Raw genomic sequence first — 19,935 nt, 5'->3', positions numbered from 1 at the left:
TGTGTAGGTACCGAAGAGGGACTGTTCGATATAGCTGGGCACATCTGGGTGCCCATGGCCACTCCATTGATTTGGAGGAAATGGGAGCAGTCAAAGGAAAAATTATTGAGGGTGAAGGTTAGCATGGACGGGTTGGACCAAATGGTCTGTTTCCGTGCTGTACATCTCTATGAGTCTATAATATGAATGCTGTTGGATATCCTAGATTTATTGCCTATGTCTAGTTGCCTTCAAGAAAGTGATAGTGAGTCGCTTTCTTCAACACCTGTTGTCCATGCACTAAGGTAGACTCACAATGGCCTGAGGGAGGGAATTCCAGGATTTTTACCTAGTGACAGTTAAGGAATGGCAATATATTTTCAAGCCAGCATGGTGACTGTCTGGAGAGCAACTTGTAGGCGGTATGCTATGTATTTGCTGAACTTGTCCTTCTTATTGGAAGTGGTTATGGGTTTGGAAAGTGCTGCCTAAGGATTTTTTGTGGATTTTGAAGTGCATCTTGTAGATAGAACACGTTGCTGCTACCGAGTGTCAGTGGTGAAGGAACTGGATGTTTGTGAATATGTGCCAGTTAAGTAGGACTGCGTTGTACTGGCTGGTATCAAGCTTCTTGAGTGTTGTTGGAGCTGCACTCGTCCAGCTGGTGGGAGTATTCCATCAAACACATGACTTGTGCCTCGTAGATGGTGGACAGGCTTTAGGAAGCCAGGAGGTGAGTTGCTCGTCGCAGTAATCCAAGACTCTGACCTGCTCTTTTGATCATTGCGTTTATTCATGGTGAGTTTATTGTTAACGGTAACCCCCAGGACGTTGGTAATGGGGGATTCAGTGCTGGTGATGGCATTGATTGACATGGGGCAGTGGTTAGATCATCTCTTATTGAAGGCGGTCACTGCCTGGCATTTGTGTAACACGATTGCCACCTACCCTTTGACAACCCAAGTTTGGATATTGTTGCATTAAACGTAGGCTGGGAACAAATGTACTATAAAGATTTAATATGCATCTGTGAGGAAGCTGGTGGATCATAATAAACTCAGTGCCAACCATTTCAAACATTAGGTTTCCTGCAAGTTAGGGAAAGCTGTTACCAGAAATGATGGGCTAGAAAGATTTGGGAATTTATGTTGTCCACCAATCATTGATTCCAATGAGCTTGCCCAATTAACTGTCCTCTCTCTTCCCCTCACCTCCCCAGAAGGAGGAAGGTGCCACTTTCAAGAGTTTGGGGTCATTACAGAGTAAAACACACAATATGCAGCAGTGTATATGTTAAAGAGTGCATATGTCTCTGGGCCTACAGTCGGACTGTTCCATTCTTCTCCAAGTCCCCTTCCCTCCCCTACGCAATTTTTGAACTTGGTGGAGTCCCCGTCACGAGCCGGGGCCGTTGGCCGTGACGTCAGTTCCGGCCTAGCGGCTCGAGACGAGGGCGCTGAGCTCGAGCAAAAACAAGAGGCGGAAAATTAAAATATCCCTCGATGCAAACCAGCGGCTTTGGACGTTTTGAAAGGAAACAAAAAATCTGCAGCGAATCGGATCACTTTAGTAGCTAGCGGTATCTGCTTTTTTTTCCCGGCTTTAAAAAAATTGTGCGGCGGATCCTCTAAAAGCCAGAGAGAAAAAAAATGTCGGCACAGGCCCAAATGCGAGCTATGCTCGACCAGCTCATGGGGACATCCAGGGACGGTAAGCGCGATAGTGGCGAACGTTTATCCTTACTGCTGTTGAAAACCGAGTGTTTCCTTGTTGAATCGCAGTAAACATGTCCGCTGTGAAGAATCCGGCCAATATGGTGGAAAGGAGCCCGAGTGTCCGCCCCTGGGTCCCGCCCCACGTGATTGACGTGCGCAACCAGGCCAATGGGCGACGGCGTCTCCCTGGAGTGACTGGGGCTCTGTCCAATGGGCAGCGGCCTCCAACTGGAGTGCTAGCCTCCCAAGCCAGTGGGGACGCGCGCGCCAGTAGACTGGCCAATTGGCGGAACGGACGTCGCCGGTTGTCCGGAGGAAGGCGGGGCCTCAGGGCACGACCGGGCGCCGTGAATGGTCGTTGATGGGGCGGGCTTCTTATTGTGGTGGGTGGGTGGGTGGGTCTTGGTGATGGTCCCTGAGATGGATGAGCTAAATCTTCACAGAATTAAATGAACCGCAAATGTTGGAAACTTAAAACAAAGACACAAATAGTTGGCGAAACTCAGCAAGTGTGACTGCATCTGTGGGAAGAAAGCAGAGTCTGATGAAACAATAACTCTGTTTTCTCCTTATAGTTGCTGTCAGACCAGCTGAGCTTCGCCAGTAATTTTGTTTTTGAGTCAGTTCTTTGCCTTTCTCTCTCTCTATCAGGAAATATACTTTCACCAGGGGTAGGTTCCATTGATCTGGTTCACCCCTCCTTAATTGCGTACTCATGTAGGGTATGCATTTACAAACCCAAGATTATGGGAGATTATACAGAAATTCTGGGAAAACTGCAGATCTGAAATTATTTCTGATGTTGCGTTGTAGAGTAATTCTCTTCTGATATCACTCTTTCCCGATCCCATTTTAGTTCATGTGGTTTTGTCTATAATAAGCTTTCACTTTTGTTTTGCATCTCGCAAATAAACCTCATCCTGCACCTATGACACGTTTTACATTGGCCTTTAATTGCTGCCACTCTGGCAGGAAAATTCCTTCTTGTCTTAGTTTTTGGGGTCATTACAGAATTTTTAAAAACATATGTATATATGTTCAAAGGAGAACTGTCTGGGGACGAGCAGTCGGACTGTTCCATTCTTTGCCTGGTCCCCTCCCTTCAAATGTCATTCAACACATGTATTGTGTCTTAAGTATCTTTTATGCAGTTTAACGGTGTTATCAATGACAGGATTCATACAGTAATTACTACAACCTACTTGTTTAAGTGGTACAGTTGTCACTATTGTCTTTGCAATCATTCTTAGGTGATCAATATGACATCAAATCTCTTGCACCTATGAAATATCTGACTCAGGTGAAGGATTTTTTTAAAATTTCTGATCTTAGTCTGTATCTTTCCGCAACACTGGATCATACTCTGTGTTTGATCAATAATAAAGACTGTATTGCATCAGGACCAAAAGAAAAGATTTTAAAAAGCAACCAGTTAGCAAGGATTAGGACCAGCATTTGATAACCCTTTGATTTTTTTCTATATTTCTTTTGTCTTTCTAAATCTTTGTTTAAACAGTGAGTGCTGAAGACATCGGGGGTAAATGGCTTGGAGAGGAGTTACCAACGGTATGAGGGAACTAAATTAACACATACAGCTGAAGTGGTGAGAGTCCCTCTTTTAAAGTCACCATAACTCCATTTGTCTGTCACTAGTGAAGACAATCTGATAATTCCCGAGTAACGTTACTTGAGAATGTAATGAGAAGTAAATTGTATTCTAGAACTATAATCATTTCTGACCAGGGATAACTGCTGTCTTGATCATTTTTACCTAATTCGCAGACGGAATATGGAGATGTTCTGACAATACGTTTCTGTCAAAAGTGCACTAAAAATGAGAAAAACAAGTAAGTTTTCTTTGAAAACTTCATTTGAAATTTGTTACATCACAAAATGCAGATGCCAGGTTTTGGGATCTTAAGGTTTGATTGCCTGGTAAGCAATGGAAATTTTCATTTGTAATAGGGATTTCCATTACTCACGAGCTGGGTCTGATCCTGAAAATCTTCATCTATCTGTTATAATCCAAGTTAGTCCAAGCAATAAAGCCTAAACAAAATACTGCGGATGCTGGAAAGCTAAAATAAAAGTGAGTAGTACTGGACGTACCGAAGTCAGTTGCATCTGTGGAGAGAGAAAAACAGTTCACATTTCAAATTGAGCTGACTTGTCATCAGAAATTTTATCTTGACATGATACAATAACTGTTTCTTTCCACAGATGTTGTAAGACCTGTTGAGTCTTTACAGTTTTTTTTGTTCTTGGTACACAATTCCTGCCCAGTTTTACAACTCAGCTAATTGACTCAAATCGATAATGCTGAAAGTGTATTATAAAAGCAAGGTCATGGCTGAGGTAGAATTTAATGTTTGGATTGCAATCTATCTTCTGAGTATTTTGAATTTATTTTATATGGGTATGTATTCTTTTAAACAATTGCTCTATTTAAAAATGTATGACAAAATACATGTAATGATTCGCAAATTCAGGAGTAAGTCATTCAGAGCTAACCTTTCAAGGGAAATGTAACTTGGTTAATGTTCTACTGGTCTTGAAAGTTAAATCCAACTGAAGACCTGTTAATTTGTCATGGCTTAATAGATAATTGCATGTTGCTGCCTTGATATTGGATTGACTCTTGCATAGTATAATGCACTTGCAGATTCAGAACCCCAGGTCTGTAGTCTATCTTTCATATATTGGTAATGAATAATTTCACTGGTGGACGTTATAGTTTAGGATTTTGTCAATTCTCACCTTGAGGTGATCCGCACCAATGAAGCAGCAATGAGGGTACTATCTTCAGTTTCACCTCCAGTATTTTCAAAGCAAACAATCTGATTGGATGTCTCACCTCCACCCTGGCATTTACAATTCAGACAAAGACCATATTTGTGTTTCGTTTTTTTTCCCATTTTTCTGAGGAAATTTACACCAAAAAATCTTCTAAATATCCATATTTATAAAGTTCTTGGGTTTTAGTATTAAGTGAGTCGGTGTGTCAAACTTGTAAACTAAAATTAGTAATTTTTTTTGGTTTCTTGGATTTTTGTTAAGTCCAGCAAAAAGCATGTATTGAGCCAATGATAACATGGCTTGAATTTGTGAATTGACTTATGAGAAGTCAATGATCTGTCAGTTGACGATTAGTGATTTTAGCTTTGTATTAGGTACATTATTCCTGGCCTCTATTACCTGAATTTTGTTTGTCTTGAAGATGAAAAGAAACATTATTAAAATTTGAAGAGATCAGGGTGGATTTCAGGTCGTGAGTGGATAATTTAAACCCTGGGTCAGAAATTTAATTTGAGCTCCATTTCAAAAGTATACAGTCTGTCCTTATTTTTACATGGCATTGATTCTACAATTTAAGTTGTTATCAAGCCTAAGCTCAGACCATTTGTGAAGCAGAAACAGTTTCCCAAAACTTCAGAGTTATTTTCCTGGCCACACAGAGGAACTAAGATGCAAAAGTGAGGCTGCATTTAAGAGAGGATGTCATCATGTGGAAACAAGTTTAGATTAGCCATTTCAATAAACCATATTAACACTTCAAGGTTTTTTTAAATTGGAATTGGTGAATATCTGAAGAAGTTCTTAAAAATCAACAGTGACAAATGTAAAGGGGTGGCAATTAGTGCAGTCCAAATTAACATTGGAATCGGGCGTTCAGCCACTTAGACCACTACCATTGTGTTAATGGATTGGATAGTCCCTTGTGTTTCAGTTATTTTGAAAAGTAGGAAAGGGTAACCTTGTTCAAGTTGGGTCTGTACACTTGACTGAGGTGGGAGGCAGAGGTGTTATGATAATGTCACTGAACCAGTAATCCAGAGTCTCAGGCTATTGTTCTGAGGACATTGGCTCAAATCCTGCCATGGCAAATGGTGAAATTTGAAATCAGTAAAAGTCTGGAATTAAAAGCTAGTCTAATAGCAACCATCAACTGTAAAAATCCATTGTTCTTTGTAGGGAAAGAAATCTTTTGTCCTCACTTGGTCTGATCTGCATGTGACTACAAAGCTATGGCAATATGATTGACCCTGAAATGGCCTTGAGCATCACTCATTCAAAGGACAACTTGGGATGGGCCATAAATGCTAGCCTTTGACGGTGATGTCTGCATCCCATACAAGAATTGGAAAAAAAAATATTCTGTTCATAGAGTCATAGATTTATATAGCATGGATACTGAATGTGGCATAGGGACATCTTAGGAGTTATATCATAACCTGATTGATTGGATGTCATCACCAGAATGATGAATGAAAATGATCTGGCTGATAATGTATCTCGTTTCTGATAAAAATGGAAAATTGGAAATTGGAAAAAGTGCTGCATTGATGGGGAAATAAAGAAACTGGAGCAGTGGGGAATAAAACTTGACACAGTATTGTAGGATTACCGGACGATAATTAGAAAACATAAACAAATACTGTTTAAAAGCAAAGTACTGTAAATAAAAGCAAGCTGTGCCGCGCATACTGAGATCAGTTACATCTGTGGAGAGATGCAGATTGAGCTGATTTTTCATCACATTGTGAATAAAAATTGATCTGGTGGATGTTTTTAGTTTTAAAATTTCGGTGGAAAGAATGTTGTTACTACTAATGAATTCCTGACACTTTTGGTTTATGTTTTGGGTCAAGAACCTTTTTAGGCATAAGATTCTTTTAGGATTTCTCCTGCCCGAATGTTTTTCCATTCTGTCTCTCCGAGAAGAGTATTTCAGTTGTTGGCTCATTTAATTAGAGTTAATTAAATATTAAATTTATGGGTTGGGCTTGAAGTTCTACCTGTCAGTATGTTGCATTCTTATTTCTCAAGAAGTGAAAATGACAGTGGAGAAAATAAAGGAAGTAAGTGTAGCCACTGCTGCTTTTCTACTATCCAGTTATTAATGTTATTCATTGGACATGTAATTCTGTGTGTTTTACTGTGTGTTCTAGTGTCTAGTGGAACTTGCAAAAACTTCAAGTTGTAAAGAGTAACTGTCTGTTGTAAAGTTTATTACAAAAGTTTACGCTGGTAAATGTTTAAAATGGGATGTACATTACAAAAACAACCATTTGGCCAACCAGTCTGTGCTAGTGCTTATGTTTCATGTCAGCCTCTACCCATTGTGTCTTATCTAAATCTACAAACTCCTCTCTCCTTTATTTTGTCTAGTTTTCCTCAAATGCATTCGTATTGTTTACTTCGACCGTCCCTATAGTAGCACGTTCTGCATTCTCAGGCTCAGCACTCTTTGGGTAAAGGTGTTTCTTCTGAATTTTGGATTTCTTGGTGACTGTGATGTTGAAGACTTCATTTAAGCTCTTTACCACAATTTGCAGTGAAAATTTATTTTCTACATCACTTGCCATTGTCATTTTGTGAGATGCCATAGTGATAATAAGAACAGTTTTTACTGTTGAAACTAAAATCTTCCGCAAAGATTTATTCCAGGGAGCTGTCAAGCTTGGAGACATTCTCACTTTTTCAGGACCTCAAAACTGTTGAATCTTTTATTTTTCGATGCTTCTTTCAAGTTTCAAAGTCACACTTGGCATTGCCTCATATTCTTTTAAGACTTCATTCATTTCAATCTTGTTGGTTTCTGCATTATGAGCCTTAATCCACTCGTGAATTTTATTTTAGAAAAATGGGGAAAAAAAACAGGAGAGTGTAGAAAATTAAATCTGCATGACCATCACCTCCCCTATCCTTATCTCTAGACTAGGGCCAAACTGCCATAGTGCTTCCTTGAGTAGTATCAACAACTCTAAACCATCTCTTCCATGAATGACTTTTTTTTGGCTGCCACCCATGTATTCTCCATTTTAACGTTGAACACAAAATTTAAGGAGCTAGTTCCTACTTTTGTGTCAAATCAGTTATTTATTCTGGCTGTTCTGGTGTTTCTTTTATCAATTTGCTGCCAACTGGCATCATGCTCCACTTCACACCATAGTTTCCCTTATGTCATCCATGAAATTATTTCAGTGACTGTCCTGTTTCTATTATGTTTCCATCTTTTGCCCAACTTTTTTTTTACAAACCTCATTAATCTTTCTATATTTTCTATGCAGCCCTACTTATCTACCAGATGCTATCGTACTTCCCTCAGAAAAATCTATCCCTGTATTTAACTACTGATTCCACTTCCTATTTTTCTCTCATATCTTGGAACATTTTGCTTTGGAGTAAAGAATTCCATTCATTATCCTACAGTCAGTCTTTCACACTGCCCCCAGCATTGACTCTGACTCGAACTCGGACTGATCGGGAACCAGATTTCTGGAGACAAACAACGATGTCATTTTCCTTCAACAGCTGGCTTTGGGATTCTTATAAAACAAAGCTCCATTTTATTGACAGTTGAGAGAAATTTCGTTACATTAAGTGGAATGTTCAAAAGGAATGAATTCTATTTAAATGTCTGGGATTACTCTTAATTTTAGAAAGCATTTAAACTATTTAAGAAGGGGAACAGTGTACATGGTAGATACATTTACAGGTAGCTTTACTGACCTAGATTATTAAATAAATTTTAAACACTATGAAGACAGGAAGCATATAGGAATGAAAGTAGGTTGATGTGAGATTTTACATTGTTTTACATATGTGTTAGACATGTTGAAACAAGTAGTTAGACTTGTAGCCTTATATACAGTGTTAAAATGGGATGCATTTTTTGAGAATTAGTTTGATGAAAGCTGTTAGGCAGGAATTCACTGAAAAGATTGCAAGTAATTCAGATAAGATGGAGGAACTTGAAGAGGATGTGGGCCACTCCTATTAACTATGAAAATCTAACAACTAGGGGAGACTGGATTTTGCCCCAAATAGGGCCTAATTGAAGGTCTGAAATAAATCAAATTGTTGGAGAAACTCAGCAGGTCTTTCAGCATCTGGAGAGAGAAAAACAAGAGTTTGTGTTTGTATAATTTCCTTATAACTGATTATTGATTATTTTTAGAGACCCCAGGTAGACATCTGTACTTGATGAATATGGAAACAGATTGCAAATAATTTTAGTATAAAATGCCAACTTTGATGCTTTTAATTTTTCTGGAGTTGAGTGGCATAATGGTTTACCTCCTGTGTAAAGTCAATGGAAAAAAATGTTGAAGTATGAAATCTTTCTTGTCCTGGTATGTTAATGAAAAGGGATAATAGATAAGGCTAACGATAATCATATATTCGATCTAATACTTAGTATTGACCCTGATCTTCTGTTTGTGTGGGGTAACATCTGGGTGACCATGACTGCAACATTAGATGGTTCTGATGGTTGGAATAACTGAAGGTAATGAGAATATGTAGCTTGCAAAAGATTTCAGAAGAGCAACTTTCATAAAATGGCAGACAATTTGGCATGAAAACACTAAGACCCTCTACTGGGTGACAAACAAACCAATCTAGAATAAAAATTGAACCAAGATTAAAAAAATGTTGAAGACAGATACATAGGACAATTGTAGTAGAATGGTAATGTGATTGGACTAGTATTCCAAAGAACCAGGGCTAATTCTTAGGGAACACCAGATCAAATCCTACTACAGCAGCTGGAATAAAAGCTAGCCTTAGGGGGTACTGGGACAATTAACATCATCTTGTTTATTAATGCTCTTAAGGGAAGTAAGTCAGCCAGCCTTGTCTGATCTGGCCGACATGTAGCTACGGACCACTGGGACCCTTGGAACTACGTGCAAATCATTCAGTGCAATTAGGTATGCTGGCCTTGCCAATGATGTCTATATCCCTTCAAAGGCAAAACTTTTCACTGTGCCTCAGTACACGTGACAATATATTCAATTCACTTCGATGTTTTTAACAATTAAGAGAAGGGAGAAGATTGCTTGAAAAAGCTAAGATATCTGACTTTTTTTTAAAAAGACATAACTGTCAAACAAACAATTTGTTTATATTTTTACTTGGTCCAAGGTGTTAAGTAAGTGCAAGTTGTTTCAAATTAAACACATCTAATACTCAACTGAGTGTTATGAATAACAAAACAAAAGTTGCTTTAGATCAACCAATAGTCTAATGACAAAAGAGAATCTCAGAATTGTGGAAGGAATTGAGAAAGCCTTTTCAGTCATGTGAATAATCGGAGAAATGTTGAAGACTAGATAGGACCCCTAAACCTATGGCCTCTAGTTCTGGATTCCCCCGCCCTAGGAAAAGACCTTGTCTATTTACCCTATCAATGCCCCTCAAGATTTTATAAACCTCTATAAGGTCACCCCTCAGCCTCAGACACTCCTGAGAAAACAGCCCTAGCCAATTCAACCTCTTCCTATACCTCAAATCCTCCAACCCTGGCAACATCCTTGTAATCATTTCTAAACCCTTTCAAGTTGCACAACATCCTTCCAATATGAAGGAGACCAGAATTGCACGCAGTATTCCAAAAGTGGCCAAATCAACGTCTGCACAGCCGCAACATGACATTCCAACTCCTATACTCAATACCCTGACCAATAAAGGAAAGCACACCAAACGCCGCCTTCACTACCCTATTCACCTGCGACTCTACATTGAAGGAGCTATGAACCTGCATTCCAAGGACTCTTTGTTCAGCAACAATCTCTAGGATTTTACCATTATGTGTATAAGTCCTGATAAGTTTTGCTTTCTCAAAATGCATTATCCTGCATTTATCTAAATTAAACTCCATCTGCCACTCCTCAGCCCATTGGCCATCTGATCAAGGTCCCATTGTAATCCGAGGTAACATTCTTCGCTGTCCACTACACCTCCAATTTTGGTGTCATCTGCAAACTTACTCACTATACCTCTTGGCTCACATCTATACCATTTATATGAAATGTAGTGGGCCCAGCACTGATCCTTGTGGCACTCCCTGGTCACAGGCCTCCAATCTGAAAAACAATTCTGCACCACCACCGTCTGTCTTCTACCTTTGAGCCAGTTTTGTATCCAAATGGCTAGTTTTCCCTATGTTCCATGAGATCTAACCTTGCTAACCAGTCCCCCATGGGGAAGCTTGTCAAACAACCTTACCGAAGTCCATAGAGATCACATCTACCACTCTGCCCTCATTAATCTTCTTTGTTACTTCAAAAAAACTCAATCATGTTTCTGAGACATGATTTCTCTTGCATAAAGCCGTGTTGACTATCATCAATCAGTCCTTGCCTTTCCAAATACATGTACATCCTGTCCTTCAGGATTCCTTCCAGCAACTTGCCCACCACCAACGTCAGGCTCACTGGTCTATAGTTCCTGGCTTGTCCTTGCCACCTTAAACAGTGGCACCACGTTAGCCAATCTCCAGCCTTCCAGCACCTCACCTGTGACTATTGATGATACTAATATCTCAGCAAGAAGCCCAGCAATCACTTCCCTAGCTTCCCACAGAGTTCTCGGGTACACCTGATCATGTCCTGGGGATTTATCCACTTTTATCTGTTTCAAGACATCATTGATTGCTTCATTTTGAAAAGCTGCTCTACCATCTACTTTTGCCAGTCCTCTCGTTTTTTTCTTTAACATAGTTTCACCCCATCTCCTGTACTTACCAAATCCCACTTAGACTTGTTCTCTCCCTCTTTATTTAGATTTTCAAAAAACTAGCAGACATTTAATTTCATTCTAAGAAGTGTCAAACCTTGTGTCAGAACCAGAGGGGAAATAGATTATGTGGGTTACCTTGGTGTAAAATGATTATATGTCTGACGCATAAGTTAGAGATCAGCAATTGGTGCGTGTTCCTGACAGTAATAACTTGGATAAAAGTTTTTGTATGCAGGTAGACATTTCCTGGTAAATTTAAGCTATGATTATGCCAATTATTTTACAGGTTAAACACAATAACGACATGACAACCTGAGTCAGCCCACAAAGTGCTAATGTTTCTCTTTAGATGCCTGATTTATATTTATATCAGTTTTTGAATTGCAGTTCTTAGACAAAAACACTGAGTTGTCTCTTTCTGAGAATGTAGACCTCAAGTATGACCCTTTGTGGATAAGGTATTACCCACGCAATATTAGAACTTCTATCCATGCAGTCTGCTGCACCTGTTGTAATGAACAGCTAGCAAACGGAGCTAGAATTCTTATCTCATGGAAGTTTTTGCATGATTTGGTAGTATTCTTGCATTTGAGTCAGAATTCTGACCTCAAATTCCAAAACATGCTTTAACATGTGATCTTGGCTGGGTAAATGCTGCATTGTTTTTTGGATGAAATGTTAAACTGAGGCTTCAAAGGATTTAAAGAAAATTCAAAGGAAAGAAGGAGTTCTTTGGGCATCATGGTTGACAACTGTCCTTCAGTTAACCACCGCAAACAGGTTACCTGATAATACAATTCTTGTTTGTTTTATAGAGTCATAAAGATGTATAGCACAGAAACAGACCAACTTGTCCATGCCAACCAGATATCCTAACTGAATCTAGTCCCATTTGCCAGGCTCTTGGCCCATATCCCTCTAAACCCTTCCTATTTAGATACCTTTTAAAGGCTGTAAATGTACCAACCTCTACCACTTCCTCTGACAGTTCATTCCATACATGCACCACACTCTGCATGAAACCCTAAAGCTATGCCCTCTAGTTCTGGACTCCCCCAAATCAGGGAAAAGGACATGTCTGTTTCTCCTGTCCATGCCCCAAATGATTTTATTAACCTCTATAAGATCACCCTCAGCCTCTGACACTCCAGGTAAAATCTATTCAGCATCTCCCTATAGCTCAAATCTTCCAACCCCGGCAACAAACTTACAAATCTTCCTGGACCTTTATTTTGTGTAGACTGACTGACTGACTGTCATGTGTGATTACAAAATACCAGTAACAACATTTCAAAAATCATCAGTTAATTGAAGAGCACTGTTAACCTGGTTAGCTGCTGGGCAATGTGTAAGAGGACAAAATTTGAGGAATAGAGATACATATATATCTGAGGATTGAGAGGATGGAGGAGATTGCTGATATGGAAGGCAAAGTTGTGGAAGGATTTTAAAGTGACAATAAGAACCAAGTGCTGACAAACTGGTTTTCTGTTATTCAAAATACAGTGTGGGAGGTGGACAATTCATATTTACAGCTGTACTACTGACTTCTGATATTAGAGGTTAACACATAACTTTTTGTATTTGGGAGTTCCTGACTGAAATATTGGGTTACCAGAGTAGAAAGTACATTCCAGAGCAATGATTAATCATATATGGAAGTTTATAATTTTAGATCAAACAAGTCCTCTACCTTGTTACTGGATCACTAACTGGCAAGATCCCAAGAATGTTGCCAATAAAGATAGAAAACAATATTATGAACGGATCCTGCAGCTGATAGTAGCAGTCATTTTTAAAGGATGGGATGTGAATGTGTTATATGGGCTCTTGGAAAAGAAATTGTAATTAGATCCTGAACCACTATGATACTTGTATCAAAACAGAGCTCTTTTGGATTGTTTGTAAATGGTTGTAATGCCCTTGTAACTGCTGTTCATGTTAAATGGAGCTCCTGTCCTTGTGGAGCATGTTCAGAGCTGCATGTTGGCATTTGACGCTGTTAAATTTTCTTTTTAATAGGCCACTGTTCATGAAAGGACATACGTGCATGAAATCATATTGTGGACCAACAGTATTATATCACTATTACCCTTTTCTGATAGGTTGCATGCAGTCACACAACAGCCTGGAATATACCATCAGGCCTTGTTCCAGCTTAAACAAAATAATGCTTCGCAACTGTACAAAAATATTTAAAGATGTGACATTCAACAATTAAATTTTGAAGGGAGCATTGGTGATGTGGTACTTATGAGGTTCTGACTGTGCGCAGAGGTAGCATTACTGTATGTTAAATCTTAAATTCCCTGGCAGTTTAGCCCACTGAGAAATAGACTTTTTACAGTCATTTCTAAGATTTGAACATAGAAGATATTCTAACTCTGAACTGACTGAGAGGACAGTTATTGGTGCAGTGTCACATTTGAGAGCTTTGCTGAGATCATCCACTAACTCACTTGATCCTTAAATGGTCAACCTGACCAAATCCATGCTTCATCAGTGGTAGACACTCTGGTTTATAGAAAGCTTCTATATTAAAACCCTTCAATGAAAGTGCCTTGTCCAGTGGTCACTGTTTGGTGTGGCATTTTTGTTAGTTATCTACTGAGACACCGCACTTGCCTTTTGAAAAAGTTCATTGAGCATTATTCAGGCCTATCATTCACTTTAGTGAGACATCTAATTGGTAAGTATGTGGGCTTCTTTAACTGAACAGTTTTTTTTCATAAATATATGGAAGTACATGTGTGAAAATATATGTCTGTGATGCTTGTTTAAATGGATTGTCTTGTTTTGTTGGTCCACAAAATTAATTGTGTAAATTTGTTGTTCATATCACTTTACCCTTCCACACCCTTCAAACGCAAAACAAAATGTATTCTTCATAGAACTAAATCAAATATTATGGCTTCTAAACAACCTCAAAATTCTGCGCTGATCAGAACAAATGGCAGCATGGTGGCTCATGGTCCCTCACAGCACCAGGGACCTGGATTCGATTCCAGCCTCTGGCGACTATTTGTGTGAAGTTTGTACATTCTTCCATGTCTGCGTGGGTTTCTTTCGGGTGCTCCAGTTTCCCCTCTCAATCCAAAGTTGTGCTGGTTAGGTGAATTGGCCATGCTAATTTGCCCACAATGTGCAGGGATGTGTAGGTTAGGTGTATTAGTCAGGGGTAAATACAGGATAATACGGTAGGGGAATGGGTTTGGGTGGGTTACTCTTTGGAGGGTTGGTGTGGACTTGTTGGGCTGAAGGGCAGTTTCCACACTAGGGATTCGAAGATTCTAAGACTTCAAAAATTTTTCTCCCCTCCTCACCCTGACACCAACAACCTAACTCACACTCTCAAGCGTACACACAGACTCTCTCTCTATTGGAGGAAAAATGTGACTAAATGCTGAGTGACCAAACATTGATGCATTTCCATCTCCAATCAGATGAAAATCAAGCTGTTTATAGTATCATCCATTGGCTGAAGTCTAGAAATTAGTCAGTAGGCCTTTTAAGAAGTAAATAACCATCCAAAGTATTGAGAACACTGCCTTTGTTCAGTTCAAACCTTCTGAGAAGTATAACTAAAGTCTCCACGAGTGATGAGATTTTTTTTCTTTTAAATTGGTTTCATCAAGTAGGAAATGCTGGCAAGACACGTGTACAGTTATGGTGACATTATTTTAGTAAAAAAAGAAACACCTAAATATGCGGAATGCCTGTATCACCAAAGAAGTAAAATATGTGCATCCATCAAAAAATACTGTGCTTTTGGGCGTAATATTTATTTATCAACAAATATGCAGAAATATTAAGATGTAACTATATACCATGCAAATGCATAATGAGAGCGCATGCCCAAGCATCTCTGATCATTTTTAAACTTATAATCAGAAATCTACATCAATATTCCCATTTAGTTGCAAATGCCTAGTATATAAATTGCACAGCTTTATTGTGTTATGCTATATACACAGTTTTAGAAGTGCTTCTCACCTTAGTTGATCTCTTATAGAGGGAAGTTGCAACTAATTGTAGTCATTAAATGAAGCCGTGGTTGAGGTAAACAAAACCAAAACACACCACATTGATTTGATTCACATATTACAGTGTCTCTTTATGTTATTCTGAATTCCTACTTTTTTTCTTGTTCACAAAATGGGTGCACCACTGGCAGGGCCAGTGTTTGTTGACCGTCACCTTCAGTAATGAAAGGGCATAAATGCAGCGTACATGTTTATGATGGCAGTTTCTGTATAAATGCAAATAATGGAAAAAGTTGTCAGGAATTGTGAGCTAAGTAAAAATTTTAATATGTATTTTACTGCAGCTACTAACCAACTCAACAGTCTTAAAACAGTGGACAGCAGTTTGAGTATGCATTAACAGCTCTCAGGAATTTCGATGCTATAGTTATTGTAATTTGATGGTATGGTTCCACCAAAGCACCTTTTTGGGAAGGTTCAGTTTTGTTGCTGATCTTTTCAAAATTTCTATCCTTAAAGTTAGGAGGCCCACGATCATGTAGTTTTTGATTCACAAGACTGGCAAAATACACATTTTGAAAGTATCAGTACAAGAGAAGAGTCAACTCACAAGCACTAATGACTTTAGTGGAGTATAAAGCAGAAACATCAGTTGTTGAAAATGAATATTTCTGGAGACTTTTCGAAGGTCAGCTTCACTGTCATTCATAGCATATTACTGCATCATGTCAGATAATATTTGGTCACCAGAATTGGTTTAGTGAGACAATGTAGATACACAAAAGGTCTCTGTATTAACATCCTGTACTAAAATATATTTTCAGAAGAAAGTATGAATTTTTGCTCAATTTGTTGTGGATTGATTCATTGATGTTAAGTGTTCTGTGGTGAACTTTATGTAGAAATGATCAAAGCCGCATAACCCCACAATTTTTAAAAATTTCTCTGAGCAACCTTTGTCATTCATTGACCTATGTTCCTAATAGCTTTTTAAACAAGATAAACGGTTGCACTATAGGGCAATGAAAATCGTACGCTACAGTTGAAAGTCACGCTGATGTGGAGTAAACACTTGGCAGTGTGAGATTGCAGAATTATCTCTTCTCCCTCTTCCTGCTTTGATTTAGTAACAAATTTGAAATCTTATATCATGGTTTTTTTTGGGTGGTGAGAAGTCAGAATTGACTTTGTGATATTTAAAAGTTACAGTAACTGGGGGAAATATGGAACTGTCTGTAAAACTTTGTAAACTGTCAATTACGGCAAGTCAAAATTTGATTATCTAACCTGGAAGGAAAAGAGTCCTTTTATATTTAAAGCATTTGGGTTGCATATAATTACAAAGATTTTTTTTCCTCCCTCCAGGACATGTAATATTGCAGTTAGATGCATTGTTGAATTTGCTGGGCGTTACTCTTTTTTTCCTATACAAACTGAACAATTTGGCCCCTTGTTTTATTTATAAAGGTTCAGTGTATCTTTGCCTGCCTACTTCAATCTGCAAGGGATTTACAGAAACACCCCGCGTTCATCGAGCCGTGAGTCATGACTAATTTTTCCAGCTGTGTTAATAATTGTGGACAAGGAAACAGTCAATTTTCATAGCTGCAATATACAAAGATACAGTGTACACAAGAATGGAAAATGAGTAAACTGCACTGCAGTAGCAACCTTGGCCAGACCAATTTGATATGTAGGTTTACTTCAATATTGGGGGAATCAATAGAAAAGATACTACTGCTAACCTGCATGCAGCAATTTGAGACCACTAGATTTAAACTGGGACATGTATATGCTAGATACATTCTGTGATTTAATTGCATTGTTTGCTCATATCAAAAAAACAAATTCTGTAATATTTGGTCAAGATTTGCCACATGTTTTATTGCTATGGGTTTGAATGCAAGTTTGCTATTTATTGGGTAATTAGAATTGGTTTTTCACTCACTGAAGCTGTTTTTTTCAGAGAGAAGGTGATACCAAACATGAATTGACTTGGCTGTGCAATACAGCTGTAGCTCCAGGTCTAAAACGAAAGCCTGCAAAGTTGCTTCATCTGAAATTAAACATTCATCTTGAGTCAGGGTTGCACTTTAAAAGTATGAATATCATACACTGACTAAAATCACATTGATAGGCCATGCAAGCAGAACAGTCAGTAGTGTTGTCCAAGCTGTTGTAATGAAGGCACAATCTTAGTTAAATCCTGTTAATCCAAATCTGGAAAATCCTGCCATGTCATATCTGAGGGAATGCAGGATTTGTATTTCATCAGATGTATGTGAAAAGCAAACTATCCAAGAAATTATGACTGTGTTTCATATTGTAGGAAAACTGAGACAGCTACTTCTCTCCCTCAGTGAGTACAGCCGTGTAGAACAGGGCAAATTTTACAGACTGATCAGCTCTATTTGTGTACATCCTACTGTCATGCTTTTCTGCAAAGGGAAGGGAGAGATGATCTTTTGAGTTGACTGTTCTAGTCATATGTATCCAAAGTTATCAAATGCGCTGAGGAGCAAGTGATCTGATAGTTTCTGCAAAATAAAAATTTGTAAATTACTAATGGACAGAACTGCACAGATTCATCATAATAAATACACAAATTTGATCCCTGATGCAGAACTATAGCTGGGCACATCCATTGCTCCCATAAAACTCATCTAATGTTTTTGCTAGTTCATGAGTGAGTTTTCTTGTTGTATTTTAGTTCTAGTGTCCTTAGTTTTTTTTTCGCTCCTCTGAGTTTACTTGGATCTGGCGCTCTGAACCTGGAATTGACATTCTTGTTTGTGTATTGTGAATGTAAACCAGTTTAGAAAGCTTCACAATAAGTGCTTTGATCAATTTGTTAGACAAATGAAAATAATGCAAACCAAGGCATTGTACTCCATCAGAGTTTATGTTAGCCCATGCCTATATTTTCTCACAGAAGTTTTCTGGTTTAGGTACAGTTGAAAGTAATAACATCACTCCTGACTGGCAATTTTCTCTGAGAAGTTGAAAATATTCAGTGCTTTTGTGCCTTTTTCACTCCAGCCACACAAGCAGAAATTGTCGCTTCCAAAATTCTGCAATGTGCATTTCACCTATGTCTAGGTGGAGAGTAAACTGGGAGAGGAGAAATTCCCTGTCTTTCCAACTTGCGTTCTGTCCATTCATGTTTTTAAAAAAAATCTTAATGCCATGCACGCTACACATTGCTCATCCAGTGGATCCAAACAAAATAAAGAGCAATGGTATTTACTCAATGATATTATGGAAATGATGGGGATTGAGGGGCGAAGGGAGTGGATAATCATTCAATATTGATTCTTGGCATTCAGCAAAACTTTCTGTAAGTTCTTAACCATCCGGTGTATTTCCTGTAATAAATAGAATCTGTAACTACCTTTTTTTAAAAATAATTGATGTTTTGCAGTAGCCCAGCTTTAAATCAAGTGGCCTTAATTGCAACAGTGTAAGAACTTAGCAGTAGGTTTATTCATGCAGTTAATGTTCTTGTCCTCATAGTTCCATAAGATCAGTTATTAAACATTATTAATAAAACTGTCATTGAGTAGTGTCATAATTGCCAAGGGCATTATACATCTAAATTTCATTTTAAGGCAAAACATGTAGAACTGTTATATACAATAGCTTGGTACATAGGCATCAAACAAGGCTTGACATTGTGCTAATATGATATGTTGCACAGCAATGTTATTGGGTACATTTGTTGGTTAAGTGCAACTGTAAAATTATTTTCCCTTTTTCTATTGACTCTATAAAGGCCATTCTTTGTGCTTCTGGAATGCATTCGCTACAGTTTGTGGATTATGACCATGTTCAGTTAATTAGTAAATCTGGAATTAATAACTAGCTCTGGTAATGGTGACAATTACGTTAACACTTCTAATAAAGACAGGTTTAGTTCTCTAATGTCTTTATAGGAAACAAAATCTTCTAGTTTGCTTTTTACCTAGTGTGGCAGGTATGATTGCGGACCCAGGACAATGTGGTTGTCTCTCTAGTACCCTGTGACATGGTTTAGGAAGTCATTCAATTCATAGGTAATTAGAGATGGCCTCACCAGTGCTGTGCACACATTGATGGTGAAGCTATAACTAAATGACTTGCATGCCCAGTAACAGAAACAGAATGCTGTAGACAGCTAGACAATCCTAGTCAGCGGATGTAATTGAAGCACTTCAGTCCTGCCACATTCATCGTAAATGATGGTGGACAATTAAACAACTCACTGCAAGAGGAAGTTTCGTAAATATTTTCAGTCCTCCATGATGGGGGATTTCAAGACATCAGTGTGACAGATAAGCATTTGTTAGAATCTGAGGTCAGATTCTGCTTCTGAGATGATGCTTCTGAGGTCCTTATCATTGCAGATATTGATCTGCAGCAAATTAAACACATTTCACTTAGTAGCAGGAAATGATTGATGGCACTGTGTTCTGCAACCAGTGGGAATAAGAGGGGTGGAAGGGGTGTTCTCCATTGTTTGCAGTCCGATCTAGCACAAAGAAGATGGTACTGGTTATTGAAGGCCAGTCATTCCGACCCCATATATTGCTGCAGAAGCTCCTCAAGGTTATGTGCTAGGTCCAGTGTTTTTTATCTGCTTTACCAATTATCTTCCCTTCATAAGATTAGACATGGGATTTTCATTGTACTTTCAGCAATGCTCAGTACTATTTGGGACTTCTCTGATACTGAATCTGGCCCTATCCATATCCATC

General features: G+C 38.5%; 1 protein-coding gene across 5 annotated transcripts in view; it reads left to right on the top strand.

The window, feature by feature from the left end:
• The first annotated feature begins 1,395 nt into the window (after nt 1-1,395).
• Nucleotides 1,396-19,935, top strand: part of LOC132831154 (putative RNA-binding protein Luc7-like 2) — a 68,930-nt gene continuing 50,390 nt past the window's right edge. For 2 of the 5 annotated variants that reach the window (XM_060849158.1, XM_060849157.1), the window contains exons 1-2: nt 1,590-1,689; nt 16,670-16,740. Coding sequence is in view for 2 of the 5 variants with exons in the window: in XM_060849154.1 (XP_060705137.1) it covers nt 1,629-1,689 (61 nt within the window). In the remaining 3 variants the exon portion in view is untranslated. Of the gene's footprint in view, nt 1,690-3,210; nt 3,298-16,669; nt 16,741-19,935 lie in introns of all 5 variants that reach the window. The other 3 variants (XM_060849154.1, XM_060849153.1, XM_060849156.1) reach the window with 2 other exon arrangements.

Source organism: Hemiscyllium ocellatum, chromosome 33, assembly GCF_020745735.1.
Source record: "Hemiscyllium ocellatum isolate sHemOce1 chromosome 33, sHemOce1.pat.X.cur, whole genome shotgun sequence".
Taxonomy (NCBI): Eukaryota; Metazoa; Chordata; class Chondrichthyes; order Orectolobiformes; family Hemiscylliidae; genus Hemiscyllium; species Hemiscyllium ocellatum.
The sequence above is the reverse complement of the archived record's forward strand: the minus strand, read 5'-3'. Positions and strand labels throughout refer to the sequence as shown.